The 15,449-nt window shown below is 38.4% G+C and overlaps 3 protein-coding genes across 3 annotated transcripts in view; 2 read left to right on the top strand and 1 right to left on the bottom strand.

Moving 5' to 3' along the window:
* The window catches only part of gipc2 (GIPC PDZ domain containing family, member 2), a 34,102-nt gene extending 31,959 nt beyond the window's left edge, over positions 1-2,143 (top strand). Inside the window, exon 6 of the mRNA XM_055014869.1 lies at positions 359-2,143. Coding sequence (XP_054870844.1) covers positions 359-510 — 152 coding nt within the window. The 3' untranslated portion in view covers positions 511-2,143. The remainder of the gene's footprint in view (positions 1-358) is intronic.
* A 15-nt stretch (positions 2,144-2,158) lies between these two features.
* Positions 2,159-8,306, bottom strand: txndc12 (thioredoxin domain containing 12 (endoplasmic reticulum)). Its single transcript, XM_023295515.3, has 7 exons — positions 8,118-8,306; positions 6,485-6,545; positions 6,122-6,174; positions 4,917-4,990; positions 4,692-4,761; positions 3,802-3,885; positions 2,159-3,257 (listed from the first exon to the last, which is right to left on the bottom strand). Exons 1-7 carry the CDS (start codon positions 8,215-8,217, stop codon positions 3,178-3,180), a joined length of 522 nt encoding a protein of 173 aa, XP_023151283.1. The 5' UTR covers positions 8,218-8,306; the 3' UTR covers positions 2,159-3,177.
* A 699-nt stretch (positions 8,307-9,005) lies between these two features.
* LOC111585886 (transcription factor BTF3 homolog 4-like) lies at positions 9,006-15,046 on the top strand. The gene is made up of 6 exons (XM_023295514.3): positions 9,006-9,099; positions 9,569-9,633; positions 11,210-11,323; positions 12,864-13,065; positions 13,744-13,803; positions 14,631-15,046. Exons 2-6 carry the CDS (start codon positions 9,580-9,582, stop codon positions 14,675-14,677), a joined length of 477 nt encoding a protein of 158 aa, XP_023151282.1. The 5' UTR covers positions 9,006-9,099; positions 9,569-9,579; the 3' UTR covers positions 14,678-15,046.
* The last annotated feature ends 403 nt before the right edge of the window (positions 15,047-15,449 follow it).

Below are 15,449 nucleotides of genomic sequence, written 5' to 3'. Positions count from 1 at the left end.
TTAAGAACATTCACAAAAAAATCAACCAAAATCCAGTGGATTTTGGTTGATTTTTGACATTTCTTTTTCTCCACCAAAAAAATGTTCAAAAATTTCCCAAAAATGTTGAAAATTTTGACATCAGAAGTTCCACTGTGAAAACATATTTTTTTCCCCACATTTTCAAACTTTAAAATGGGTCAATTTTGACCCACAGGACGACATGAGGGTTAATTGATTCATTGAATTTAAACTAAGACCTTGAATTAAGTGATTTTGATGAATATGATTAGCACAAGAACCACCGCAACATTGAAAATCCAGTCTCTCGTTTGTGTAAATGTGAACGTTCTCAGTCGTGTCTGCTCTCCGTCTGCAGCTGCTACGATGGTGGAGGTCGGCCGTGACAAGAAGAACCCGGACGAGTTCGCCATGGCACTGGACGAGACCCTCGGAGACTTCGCATTCCCCGACGAGTTCGTCTTCGACGTCTGGGGCGCCATCGGAGACGCCAAGCAGGGAAGACTTTAAGTCTGCCGCTGCCCCGACGCATACGTTCACCCAGAAATAACCAATAATAACCCTTCCCAAACCCGCCTCCTCAGACTGGACAGACTTCAGCTCTGGAGTCTCATGCATCACCTGGTTCAGGCGTAGCTCCACTGTCAGCGCTTTGGTGTAAAGACCTCCATGAAATGAGGACCTGAAGAGTCGGTGATTAATCCCACGTTGTAGAAACCTTTTGTACCTCGGAGACACGATAGCTGCATTAAAAAGCCGCTGTTCTCTGTCAGGACTGTAGTAACAGGAGTCTGTCACACTGGTTAGAAATGGTACAACCTGAAATTTAACTCACTCAGCTCTGATCACGTTTTCCAGCTGTGTAGTTTTGAATATAGAGACGTACCGCACGGCTTTTTATAGTCTCTTTTTTTATATGTGAAAGTGCTGCTGATTTTACAGCAGCAGCATTCTGTAATTAGCGTAATAATCGTAGCAATATCTGTCTCTATGGCGACCTTTTATTTCTTTAAAGATCTTTTAAATGATAAAAAAAAAAAACAAAAAAAAAACACTCTGCTCTGTCCGTGTTGCTGATCAGGTTTTCTTCTCTGTGCCTGGAGGTCGAGCAGCAGACAGCAGAGTTCTACCTTTTTCCTCGAAATGCCTTCAGCTGACACATTCCTGACGTCTCTCTGCTCCTCTAGTCCAGGGGTGTCCAACATGAGGCCCGCAGGCCAAAAGCGGTCCTCCAGAGGGTCCAATCCGGCCCTCAAAGTGGAAAAATTCCAGAGAAGACATTAACTGCATATTGTAAATCAGTAAAACTATAAATCTAAAATCATTTCTAGACCATGACAAGTTGTTTTGATCAGAAAGGAAAATACTAGATTGTTTATTGTTCTTTTGTGTCTCATTTTTGTAATATTTTGTCTTATTTTTGTTTTTTTTCTGATTTTTGTTCTCACGTTTTTGTCGTTTTGTTTCTTGCTTTTGTCATTTTGTCTTGTGTCATTTATAATTTTTCCTGTCCATTTTTTTGTCACTTTGTAACTTTTTTGTTGAATTTTTAGTTTGTTTTTTTCATGTCTCATTTTTGTAATTTTGTTTTGCTTTATTGTTTTGTGCATTGTTTTTGTCATTTTGTTTTTTTTTGTCTCGCTTATGTCGTTTGTACATTTTTTTTGCCGAATTTTTTCGTTTTGTGTCTCATTTCTGTAATATTTTGTCTTGTTTTTTGTCTTTTTGATCATAAAGTAAAATACTATATCGTTCAGTTCCGGTTACCAGTGACTAAAATTAGTAGTTGTGGTTATTTAGAGGTTATTCTGCTGTGGTTTTACTGGTCCAGATCAGTGCAGTGGAAACTGGACTAAGACGAGTTTGACACCCCTGGTCTAGTCTGTTATCATGAAACTATGTAGAGATGCACGGCTCGTGTTTTTGTTTTCCCTGTAATTTATTTCATCATGAAAAATCATCATGCTGTAAGACATTTTAGGGCTCGGCATGAAAGCCACACTGTGTCTGGAACGGGATCAACTGCAATCCGATGTCTTAAATAAATGCACTTTCTCTGTCAAACCGAATTAAAACGGTGTCATCTGGAGTTAATAAGGGATCACTGCTGTGCATAGAAATAAAATCTGACATCCTGTTGTAATCACTGCGGCTCACGCTCAGTCAATACAACAAACTTTATTTGCACACTTGTCCGTGTACGTGTATAAAATACATCAGGACACTTAACCAACGCTCCGTCCCTCATTTAAAGAGTCTAACAAGGCCAGTAAAAAACGAGGGGTGGAGTCACTTCACGAGCAGCAAAACAAAACATAGATATAGCAGAATAATTATACAGAAACTGGCATGATTAAATGAATAATTATTCTTTTAAAAGACACATGATGAATGTTATCACAGACGGAACCAACGGACTGTAGAGGATCTCTGGAAGCACATCACTGGAGGAGTTCAACATGAAATACTGGATCGACTAAAACTACCAGAAGATTTAACCCTCGTGTCATCCTGCGGGTCAAAATTGACCATTCTAAAGTTTGAAAATGTGGAAAAAAATAACTTCTGATGTCCACATTTTTGAACTTTTTTTGGTGGGAAAAAACTCCTAAAAAAAAAAAATGTTTCTTTAAGCACATTCATGTTCTTAAAGAAAATATTACAAGTTTTACTGATATATATGTAATCACTTTAGATCTTTTTAGGATTTTTTGGAAGATTTTTAGAAAATATTTACAAGAATTTTCTTGCCAAACTAGGGGGATTTTTTAAAAATAAAACTTTTCAGGAATTATTGGAATTTTCTTCCTGAAGAAGAATTTTTTGGGGGAATTTTTTTGCTGAATTTTTTTCAGACAAAGAATATTTTTTGGGTGCCCATAACTGAAGACAACAGGAGGGTTAATCAAACATTTCAGTCAGTTTAAAAACTTGGCGTGTTGAAAAGGTGAACGTTAACGTGGCTAGCTGGAGTTGGTTTCATCCTCTACAGACAGGAAGTACAGTAACATGGCGTTTAGAAAACATTGGTTATCGAGAGGGAAGGACTGAAGCACCTCTGAGGGTTGGCTCGGTTCAGTCGGTGAGCTGGACCCACTGCCGGAGTAGAAACAGAGGAAGGGGTTCGTTTGGTGGTGGAGGAAGTGTAGCCCTTACAGCCCGACGCCCGCCGCCGCCTCACAGCTCGTCTCCGGTGTGGAGCTGCTTGAAAGCGTCGCCTGTCAGCTTCTCCTGGGCCTCCTTCATACCGGACACGACTGGAAAACCAGAAAACACAACAGACTTTAGCCAGTCTCCTCCCATTCCTGCTTTTATTTTGAAGGAGCCGGAGCAGAAAATCACAGCAACAGTAGGGATGTCTGATAATGTCATTTTTGCCCATAACTGATATGCCGATATCGTCCAACTCTCAATTTCCGATACCGATATATGTGGCTTATTTAACTAATTCTAGGTAACATCTCATATCTCCTGTGGTGGAATTAACACATCATGCCTCATTTTATTGTGATGCCCCATTGGATGCATTCTCAGATGCAACAAGGCTTTCAGATGGAAACATTGTCTGAGCAAAATAAGAAAACTACTTCAACTTATTCCACTTTTTTTATTTTTGATTGTCTCAAACAACAGTTCACACTCTCCCTCCCTCTAGAAATCGATAAATGCTGGTAAATCCAGTTTATCAGTTTTCATGATAGGCAAAAAGAACGATACTGACCGATATTACATTTTTATGCCGATATCGGGCCGGTAACATCGGACATTCCCAGCAAAAATACTAATAATCTGGAAGGTTACCTTGTTCTGCATTGCTGTAAAAGTACTTGTAGTTGGGGTTCCCATTTTTATTAGTGATTTCTGGATGGACTTTGCCGCTGGGATCTGTGAGGAGAACAAATCAATGGTTAATTCACTTCTGAATGGACGATCTATGTTTTATTTCACTGCAGGAGACCTCAGAGCTGCAACCTTCCAACTGAAAATTTAAAGTTTGGCATTGTTTTCCATCATACACATCATCCAATTCAATCTCGATGCTCGTCTCTTTAACGTCTTTTAGGATGATCATATTTAAATGACTAAAAGTCCAACATCCTTATTTTAGAAGACAGATACCTGATTTTGATTTTTTTTTTTTTAAAAAGCATTTTCCTGTCATTCTCCGAAAAGATTCAATTTAAAGCTGCAAAGATGATAACCACAGGGGAAAACTGTAAAAAGATGATATTCAACATTCCAAAAGTAACTTTGTGCAAAAAAATTCATGTAAAATCAAATGCATCTTAAAGAGCATTTATTATTTAGCATTATTTATATATATATATATATATATATATATATATATATATATATATATATATATATATATATACACACACACACATATATATAATATATTATATATATATATATTTATTTATTTATTTACATATTTAATTTTTATTTTTTTTTTTAATGATTATTCTATGTGTTTTTTTTCCCTTTTTTTATACACTTCTATGGACACCACTGCCTTCACTACGTCTGCAGCAGTCACTGCCTCTTATTATTCTGCTGCTATCATCCACCCCACCCTCTGGCTTTTATCTTTCTCTTGCTTTTTTCTGATTCTGACAGTTGGATGTTATTCAGTTCCTGTAGCTGTTCAGTCTGTGTTCACACTCAGAGCGACTCGGCCCCCGTCTCACCGAGGAAAAGAATCCGAGGAATGTACCCCCCGTCTGGGCTGAAGGCCTCGTCCTTCGGCTCCTCATCGTCCTGTTCAAACAGGCGATAAACCATCATTTACCACAACAGAGACACTTTTACAGACCTGGTGGGTATTTAGCAGCATAAAGAGAGCAAAAAGAATCAGGTAGAGATGTGAAATAAATCCTAAACTATACTACAGGATGAAATGAACGTTTCCTCACCTCCAGGTTGACCATCACAAAGTTGTGAGCCAGTTCAGAGATGTCCTTGGATTCAGCAAATTTGGGCTTCAGTGCTGATTAGAAAAACAAGAACAATTCAGTTACAAAAAACCCCAAATAATATCAATATGAGCACGATGATATACAAGATATGGAGACGTACTTCAAAAATTAGTCATTTTCACTTTACTTTTTAATCTTTTCTCCCTCCGTGTAAGATATTTCCAAAGTATAATTTGTAAGTAGTATATTTTTAAGACCATTTTTAAGACCAGGCTTAAAACCTTCCTTTTTGACAAAGCTTATAGTGAGGGCTGACGGGGGGACCCTGACGGGGTGAGCTGGTGTTTTCCACCTCTCTATCTCTACCTTTCTACCTCTTCTGTCCCTCTCAACCCGCCCGGCCAGTAGCAGATGGTTCCCCCACATTAGAGCCGGGTTCTGCTCGAGGTTTTTTTCCCTGTTAAAAGGGTGTTTTCCTGCCACTGTCACCTTTTGGCTTGCTCTGGGGTTCAGGCATATGGGTTCTGTAAAGCGTCTCGAGACAATTTGACTGTAATTGGCGCTATATAAATAAAATTGAATTGAATTGAAAATTGAATTATAAAAAGACGACAGTTTTCAGATCTGTTAAAGAACATTCTCATCGTATTTCACCCACTGTCCACCACTTCAGTCCTACCTGAGCTTCTCTTCAGCTTCTATTTTCATCATTTGCAGATTGTTTTGAGCTCACCAGACTTTATTTCTGTTTATTCACCTTCAAACAAAACGGTTTTACCTCCTTTACTACTTTTTAAATACTCAGATTTATTGTCTCTTAAAAGTTGACGTAAACATTTCATGTCATTTTGAACAGAAATATGTTCCCAGGATCTGTGGAGGTTCTGAAGGAAGAACAGACAGTTTCATCTTCTAAATAGTTTACATCTGGGATTAACCCTCCTGCTGTCTTCGTTTACAGGGCGGTCAGTTTGATTCCCTGATCTGAGGGTTAAATACACCAACCTGCTTTTCTGTTAAATCACCTGCAGTGGTGTTTCTAAAGCCCCTTTTAAAGCCCAGGAAACATGTTTATCTGATCATACTGAGTTTAAAAATGCTTCAAATGCCTTTAATCAGACCTGAAGGGACAGTCTGAGTTCAGACCATCAGATTATCCTCCTCTCTGATAGAGTTTCTTGCAGGTTGAACTTTTTATTTACCTTTGCAGGCTCCACACCAGCTCTTGTGGATGATGACCATGAGGGGGAGCCCGCTGTCAAAGCAAACACAGAAAGAAACACAAATCAACACATTTAAACGGCTTAACGCCACTTTTTTAAAAAAAAAAGATTTTTACTATTTTTTTGAATATATTTGCAAGAATTTTCTTGTCAAATTTGGGGAATTTTTTTTTTAAATAAAACTTTTAAGGGAAACTTTTAAGGAATTATTGAAATTTTCTTCCTGAAGGTTTTGCAAATTTTCAGAAATTTGGGGATTTTTTGGATTTTTTTTTCAGACAATACTTTTAGGTGCATATAATCGAAGACAACAGGAAGGTTAAGTGGAAAATTCCGGATCACCTGGCCTCGGCCTCTTTCTTGCCGTCATCCAGCGTCCTCCAGTGGATGTTATCTCCGAATCCTGCAGGGAGTCAGAGGATTAATGAGCGGCATTGGGTTTCCACAGCAGGGTGGGTCTGCCCTAAATACACAATCAATACAAAGAACTGGGACGCAGTGATTCAAGAAGAGGCTGTTCTGACACCTGGAGCTGTTTCTGAGGCAGCTGAGAGACAAATAATCAATGATTTCAATACAGAAAAAATGGAATTTTACAAGGAAAACTTCAAACTTCTAAAATGTGAGAATTAGTGGCTGTTAATCTGCTTTTTTCAGGTCTAAAGGTGTCACCGTGGATGTTGTGATCGGGTGTTTTTCACCTTTCTTTTAAGATTATATTGGCCAAATGATCCCTGGATTGCGTATTTTCTTGTTTCTTTCCCAGGACATTTGTCACTCTGAGCTTCGGGAAACACGGACTCATATTTTTCACAGTTTTCTGGACCATAATCTAACTGAATAATTGAGAAAATAATCGAAAACAATACTAAACAATGAATGGAATCATTTCTAATTGTAAAGGTAATTATTCTGTGTTTAAAATGTGCAAAGACTATTTTAAATGTCCCGTTGAGTAACTGACATTTTTCATCTGTTGCTTTTCATTAATACTCCACATTTCTGTGGATAAATTGGAACACCGATGACCTTTTTTTGTTTAAACTTACACAAATTCTATCACGTTTATCTTACTGCGGCTTCTGAGTATCAGAGCAGGACTTAGATGATATAATAAATTAAAATCTTTATTCTACAACAGGGAGTCAAACTCATCTCAGTCCTGGTTCCAAATCCAGCCCAATTTGATCTCAAGTGGGCCAGACCAGAAAAATCACAGAATAATAGAGAACAAAATTACAAAAAATGAGACAAATGACACAAAACGAAACAAAGCAAAGCCAAAAAAAAAAAAAAAAAAAATCACACAAATGAGACAAAAAAATAAACGTCATTAAAAAACTTACAAAGTGACAAAAAAGTGAACAAAACAAGACAAAAAAATTATACAAATGACACAAACGAGACAGAAATGACAAAACAAGAAACAAAACGACAAAAAATAGTCAAACTACACAAGCGAGACAAAAAGAAAAACACCAAACGACAAAAATGACACACAAAACAGCAAATAAGCAAAACACAAAATGGCAAAAAACACAAGCGAGGCAAAAAGGAAACACAAAACGACTAAAACATGACAAACGACAAAAGTCAGACAAAAAAAGACAAAATATTACAAAAATGAGACAAAAGAACAATGAGCAATCTAGTATTTTACTTTCTGATCATAACAACTTGTCATGATCTAGAAATGATTTTAAATTTATAGTTTAACTAATTTACAATCTGCAGTTAGTGTCTTCTCTGGAATTTTTCCACTTTGAGGGCCAGATTGGACCATCTGGAGGACCGCTTTTGGCCCGCGGGTTTAGGTTTGAGCAACCCAACCTCATCATTAAAGTGAGTCTGAGGAGTGTCAGCAGTAAAGTAAATGATGAATCCAGGTGATAACACTCTACATGAGCAGGACACAAAGCCAGCTAGCTCCGCTCTGCTGCTTCTAATCAAACTTTCTCTCTAAATGTGAGCTCACCTCTACTGCTGGCGGCTTCGACGACCTCCTGAAATCCCGACAGCGACAACAAAACCTGCAGGAACGAGAAAACGGCGACATTTACTGCGGAAGTTCGCATTTTGACCGGATTTTCTTATGTTTCTATTCGCTTCCAGTTAGCGGCTATCGGCGGTGACTGTTGAGTTTAATCAGCGACCCGGAAGTTTACCCCCTACGTCTCACAGCGTCGCCTCCTATTGGCCGGCGTCACCTGACGTCACATCCACACAGCCGCGTGCTCCGCTGCTTCGTCACGTGGTCAAGTTAGACGACGACATGTTGGCGAGCAGACCAGAAGTATGAACCAAAATACAAGTTAAAAGCTTCGGCATTTCTACTCACCGTGTGTGTGTGTGTGTGTGTGTGTGTGTGTGTGTGTGTGTGTGTGTGTGTGTGTGTGTGTGTGTGTGTGTGTGTGTGTGTGCGCGCGCGCGCGCGCGTGTTTTATTACTTCAATATTAATTACTTTGGAAACGGCGCAACCACGACAAGGAAGAGAGAAAACTCAAAAATAGCTTTTCTGTTATGTTCTGATACAGACAGATGGAGATCTCTCTCTCTCTCTCTCTCTCCCTCAGTATATCTTAGGAACAGTTTCTACCCATGCTCCATCAGACTCCTGAACTCCAAACACCTGTCTATCTGAATGCACAATGTCACTTTTTGCTGCTTTCGTGCAATTTCATAACATATTTATCATATTCTACTGGTTCTTATATAGTCCTTGTTGGAAAAAAGTACGCAGTTATGAGATTTTGAACGTTAGGAAAGATTTGTGAATTCAGGGCTCCATCTCCACATCACAACATCGCCCCCGGTGTAACTTGTGGAGATCTTTTATTTTGAAAATCCCACTCTGACATGTGACGTATTGCTGCTGTCTTGACGCTGCTTCCAGCTTGGCGGCTTCATTTGTAGCCAGAGCAGTTTAACAGGGCTGTCACCTCACACTTTATCACAGGTAAACGACAAAAATAACTCATTTCACCGTTTACAACTGAGGCGATTCATCTTATCGTGTATTTTGAAGCTGGCTTGAGCTATCATTAGCCGCGGAGAGTCGGTTTAGCTCGTTTCTTTAGCCACGGTGCTAGCATTAGCTCAGTTAGCCTCCGAGCTAGCAGCCTAACTATCTCTACTTAGAAATCTAACTTTGAATTCAACACTTCCTGTGCTTTTCCTTCGTCGTTTTAACTTTGTGTCGGTCGGTGTGTCAGTAGCTTCAGTGTTCCTGTCAGTTAATGTGTTAGCGTCGTCTTAGCTTGTTGCTAACGTGAGAATGAGGATTATTGCAGCTCTTAACTCCTGCTGGGACCATTGTACCGCAGCAACCACATGTTCCTCTCCTCTGTAGAAACCTGTGCTGCTCTTGTGTAAAAAGCGTGTAATTAATATCACTCTGATGTAGTTTTTCTGAATTTATTTCACAGATCAGAACACTATGAATCAAGAGAAACTCGCCAAACTCCAGGCTCAGGTCCGGATAGGTGGAAAGGTACAGTTTACTACTATTACATCTATAGTAATAATAGTAACTTTAAAATATGACAAATGACATAAACGAGACACAAAACGGCAAAAATGAGCCGTAAAATGACAACAATAAGACAAAATGACAAAAACGAGACACTAAATGATAAAAACGAGACACAAAATGACAAAAACGGGACAAAAGGAGTTACTGTAATCAAGCCCGGAATAAATGAGGGCATGGATGTTTTTTTTTTTCAGGTTTCTCTTCCGTTTTGTTTTTGCAGCCATGTCGACAGCTGTTCAGGGGTAAATTTCCACTCTGATTTCAGTTTTGCTCAGTTGTTGCTCATTTTAAGGAGGCTGGTGACATTCAGCATCTTTCCTCCTGACCTCAGCACTCCTTTTATGCTCAGCTTCATCTGCTTTGTTCGCATCCGTTGTGAGGTCTCCAGCCTCACACTAGGTGGCGTTATTTGTTGTTTTTGCAGCAGTGTTCATCAGCCACTCAGATTCAGCCACACTGGCTGGACTAGACACTACAGCTGAAAGGTTTCATCACAGGAAAATGTTAGATTTCAGTCACAACACCAGAAGAAAAGGAGGTTCCATTAGATTTTAAGCACCTTACTTTGAAATGTATCGTTTTAAGTTGCTTATTAAGGTGCACAGGTGATACCAAAAAAATGACAAAAAGCGTGAAACAAAACAACAACGACGCACAAAACACTGAATAAAGCAAAACACAAAACGACAAAAACGAGACAAGCGATAAGTCAGACAAAAAAACAAAAATAAGAAAATTTTACAAAAATTACACACAAACGGCAAAAGTGAGAAACAAAATGACAAAAAATGAGACTAACAACACAAAAAAATGACAAAAGCATGAAACAAAACAAAAACGAAGCACAAAACAGTGAATAAAACAAAATGACAAAAATGAGACAGAACGACAACAGAACAATGAACAATCTAGTATTTTACTTTATGATCAAAACAACTTGTCATGGTCTAGAAAATATGTTAAATTTATAGTTTTACTAATTTACCATCTGCAGTTAATGTCTTCTCTGGAATTTGAATTGTGATTAATCCAAATTAATCCACAGCAACCCTGTGATTAATCTGATTAAAAATTTGAGTCGTTTTACAACACTAATAAAAACTTAAATCCCTGTAAAGATGCTGTGCTGTGATTATTCTTGCTTTAATTTCCTAGTTTTAGCCGATAGAAAGCCTCTAATCATGCAACCACAATAATAAAGCCATTTCTGACCTTATATTCTGTAACAGAGAAGGGTTTTGGACGTCCACTTCCCTTTATTGTGGACGGTATTTTGCTTACTAGTGCATCAGGAGCATCTACTTCTAGTTTCATAAGGGTCACGTCCAAGTTGGGATTTCTTTGCTGAGAATTAAAAACACTGGAAACAGGTCCAACCCAGGTCTGAGTAATTTGTTGTTTGTCAGTAGTTCACCTGCTCTCTAGAAATGAATAAATTATAAATCCGAGGTGGACGCAGAGTGTGACCTGCTGGTATTTAACGGTGTCTGACATCCCTTGTTTTTTTTCCCCACACCCGTTTGTGTTTCCTCAGGGAACGGCCCGCAGGAAGAAAAAGGTCGTTCACAAAACGGCAACAGCCGACGACAAGAAACTCCAGGGCTCTCTGAAGAAGCTGGCAGTGAACAACATCGCCGGGATCGAGGAGGTGAGCCGTCAGAGGTCATGTCACCGTTGTATCGCTGTGATCTCTGTTTAAATCTGAGAATCCTGAGTCTTTTATCGTCGCTGTATCATGAGGCGTGAGGGAGGATAAAAGACAGGGAGAGCCTCAGTAAAGCATCCCTTGTTCATGTCTTCATCTGGTTTATTTTTAGAGCTTTTAGCTGAAGAGAACGTGGGAGCACAAACAAAGAAAGTGATGCTCCACGATTGTCTGGCCTCAATGTATGTTTTAGTTACAGAAGATTGTTCATATTATTAAGAAATTACATGTTTTGTTTTTACATTTTCAGCCTTTAAATCATGTGTGTCCACCTCATTAGTTCATGTTCCACATTCAGCCCAGTTTGATCTCCAGTGGACCTGACCAGTAAAACCACAGCAGAATAACTGATAAATAACAAAAACTCTTAATAGTTCCTTTGTTTTAGTGCAAAAAAGTACATTTTGAAAATGTTTTCTTGAGAAAAATAAGTTAAATTTCAGCAACATTCAGCCTCAGTTTATCATTTCCACATTACAGCTTCCAGATTACAGAGTGTCTACAAAGGAACACAACATTTAGTTACCTGGAACTGAACCAGAGAGGATTTTACTTTAAAAAAAGATTTAAAAAAAAAAAAAAAAAAAAACACCAAAAACAAGACAGAATATTATAAAAATTACACACAAATGACAAAAATGAGAAATAGAATGTTAAGAAATGAAGCAAACCAGATGAAACATAACGAGACAAAAAAAGTTATAAAGTGACAAAAAAATGGACACACGAGTCAACAAATGACAAAACCGTGAAACTAAACAACAAAAACGATGCACAAAACAATAAATAGAGCAAAACACAAAATGACAAGCAATAAAAGTCAGACAAAAAGCACCAAAGACAAGATAAAATATTACAAAAATGACACACACGACAAAAGCAGGAAACAAAATAATAAAAAATGACATGAAACAAAACAAAAATGTGACAAAAAAATTATAAAGCGACAAGACAAAAAAAATTACAAAACTGTGAAACGAAACGACAAAAACGATTCACAAAACAGTGAATAAAGCAAGACACAAAATGACAAAAATGAGACAAAAAACACAAGTGAAACAAAAAGGAAACACAAAACGACAAATGAACAATCTAGTATTTTACTTTCTGATCAAAACAACTTGTCATGGTCTAGAAATTATTTTAAATTTATAGTTTTACTAATTTATAATCTGCAGTTAATGTCTTCTCTGGAATTTTTACACTTTGAGGACCGGATTGGACCCTCTGGAGGACCACTTTTGGCCCGCGGGCCTCATGTTGGACACTCCTGGTCTAAAGCCTTTTGATTTTTAGTTCTCTTGCTTGGTTAGTCGCCTGTTTGAAAAGCAGTTTTCCATGTCATGCATCATCATTTTATCTTTTATAGTTTCTTTCGTCATGTGTTTCATCTGTGAATCTGAATCTGAAATGGACGCTAGAAATAATTCTGGAGTAGCCGCCGACACGCTCTGATCCAGACTCCGTTTGCTGTTCCTCCCAGGTGAACATGATCAAAGACGACGGCACGGTGATCCACTTCAACAACCCCAAAGTCCAGGCGTCTCTGTCCGCCAACACCTTCGCCATCACGGGCCACGCTGAGACCAAACAGCTGACGGAGATGCTGCCGGGCATCCTGAGCCAGCTGGGAGCCGACAGCCTCAGCAGCCTGCGCAAGCTGGCCGAGCAGTTCCCACGGCAATGTGAGTCCAAACGCTCGGGATTAAACACTCACCGAAACAACGTCAGGGTCTACGAGGTCGAGTAATGTGAAGAATTATCAGTAAGAGGCTGAGGGAGCATCAAAACCAGACGATTTTATCAGCGGTTGGGTTGAATAGTCGAGGAAAATACACAGTGAAGCTTCCCCAAACCCTTTACTGTACAGTCTATTTTTAAGATAAAACAAAAAAAGACCACGTAACGACACAACTGAAGTCATGTTGTGTTAAGCAAGACTTTACGAATGAAAATCAAACTCCAAAATGGAACAAAATTATACATTTTCTTATATTTTACCCATTTTTTGAAAATATTTACAAGAATTTTGTTACCAAATTTGGGGGATTTTTTTAAAATAAACTTTTAAGGGAAACTTTTAAGGAATTATTGGAATTTTCTTCCTGAATGTTTTGTAAAATTTCAGCAATTTGGGGAATTTTTTAGCTGAACTTTTGGATTTTTTTCAGACAAGGAAACAATATTTTTTGATGCCAGTAAATGAAGACAACAGGAGGGTTAAAGCCAAGTTGTAGAATTTTACGGCTAGACTAGGTCGAATCGCTGCAACATAAACTTCTCAGGTTCAGTGTGCAGAAATATTCAAAGGATTCACAGTTTGAAGCCGAACTCTTGACTTATTCAGGATTTTGTTTCTGCAGCGATGGATTTGAAAGCAGTCAAGGAGGAAACCGTCGACGAGGAGGACGACGACGTTCCAGGTAGAGACGGAGATGGTTTTGATGTGAATTTGATCACCACAATAGACAGCCAAAATTGCCACAAAAGACACAAAACACAGCCAAAACTATCCTGAAAGGTTCAAATATGCCAGGAGGAGCATGGAAAATCACCACAAAAAGGACCAAAACTACCATAAAACAGGTGAAATTATGACAAAAACGCAAATTTGGCACAAAAAACATGCAAAATAACCACAAAAAGAGCCAAAAATACTACATAAAGAACCAAAATCATCCCAAAACTGTTGAAACTGAAACAAAAAGACTAATTTGGCACAAAAAACTTGCAAATTACCCTAAAAAGAGCCAGAATGACCCTGAAACATTCAAATATGCAGCAAAACACCCCAAATCACCATAAAAACGGCTAAATTTACCACGAACAGGACCAAAACTACCATAAAACAGGTGGAATTGCAACAAAAACTCAAATTCAGCACAAAAAAAAAAAATCAATCAAATAGGACTAAAGTTCTACCAGAACCTCCTCAGAACATCTGGTTCTTCATCTCCAGTAACTTTATTAATGATCAGAGTTCCACCGAAAACTCTGATCCACCAAAAAGCAACATGAACAAATTTGAATTTGTTCATGTTGCTTTTTGGACCTGCGGTAAAAAATGTGAAGTCTTTAAATGGCACCAGTTTGGGGCAGAGTTATGATGTTATTTGTCATTTTGTGGCTGTAAATGTGCTTTCAAATGGTTCATTTTCACAATTCATTTGCAAGATATCAGAAATACCAGCGGGGTTATTGACATCTGTCAGTGTCTGACTGATTTTCTTTGTCGTTTTCTGTCTTCTAGATCTTGTGGAGAACTTTGACGAAGCCTCAAAGAATGAAGCAAACTGATTCCTTCTCGTCGCCCCACCTCCGGTCAACCGCTTTTAATTCTTTTACCTCTTGCGGACTTATAGTGGGCATTTCCTCTTGTGGGGGAGATGGTTGTTTAAGGTGCAGTGCATCTTCTCCGGACACGAGAACCTCTTCGGTCCAGCCTGCCGCCACAATGACATGCTAAAGGTTTTGATTTCAGTGACGCTGTGGACACAAGATCTGCACGACTGTCAGCACCCAAAGGATTCCAACTATGTTAGACTTGCGCTACTTATACGGCTAGTATTTAAGAGATTGTTTATGAAATTACAGTTGAAGTGAATGAAGGATTCACTTTTCATTATAGTGGTGATTTTGAATTTAATAAAACATTTTTGGGCTATCGATAGTTGTCTCCATTACTTGATTATTTACATTAGTGTCAGCCGCTGGAATAAAAACTAAAGGAAAAGCCAACAGGAGGTATTTCCCTCCCTGTTCATTACTTCATTTATGAAATACGTGTAGCTGATGCTACTCTGGAAAAAATGCCCCTCCCAAAATAAGACAAAAAAAACTTTTACCTTGAAATAAGTGACAAAAAAAATCTAACGTGATTACAGATATATCAGTAAAAATTCTAATGAATCAACATCCACCAAAAAAATTGTCAAGAATTTCCCAAAAATGTTGAAAATGTGGACATCAGAAGTTTCACTGTGAAAATAAGTTTTTTTTTCTCCACATTTTCAAACTTTAAACCAGGTCAATTTTGACCCGTGGGACGATGCGAGGGTTAATATTCTAA

The sequence above is a fragment of the Amphiprion ocellaris genome, chromosome 10, assembly GCF_022539595.1.
Source record: "Amphiprion ocellaris isolate individual 3 ecotype Okinawa chromosome 10, ASM2253959v1, whole genome shotgun sequence".
NCBI lineage: Eukaryota > Metazoa > Chordata > Actinopteri > Pomacentridae > Amphiprion > Amphiprion ocellaris.
The sequence above is the reverse complement of the archived record's forward strand: the minus strand, read 5'-3'. Positions and strand labels throughout refer to the sequence as shown.

Bases quoted from the DNA above. Each gene is read 5' to 3' on its own strand.
- txndc12 (XM_023295515.3), bottom strand. From the start codon at position 8,217: ATGCGAACTTCCGCAGTAAATGTCGCCGTTTTCTCGTTCCTGCAGGTT. The intron at 6,175-6,484 runs GTGATCCGGAAT...TTGCTTTGACAG, and splicing joins AAGAAAGAGGCCGAGGCCAG to CGGGCTCCCCCTCATGGTCA. The intron at 4,991-6,121 runs GTAAATAAAAAG...TTTTCTAATCAG, and splicing joins CTGGTGTGGAGCCTGCAAAG to CACTGAAGCCCAAATTTGCT.
- LOC111585886 (XM_023295514.3), top strand. From the start codon at position 9,580: ATGAATCAAGAGAAACTCGCCAAACTCCAGGCTCAGGTCCGGATAGGT. The intron at 11,324-12,863 runs GTGAGCCGTCAG...TGTTCCTCCCAG, and splicing joins ACATCGCCGGGATCGAGGAG to GTGAACATGATCAAAGACGA. The intron at 13,804-14,630 runs GTAGAGACGGAG...TCTGTCTTCTAG, and splicing joins GGAGGACGACGACGTTCCAG to ATCTTGTGGAGAACTTTGAC.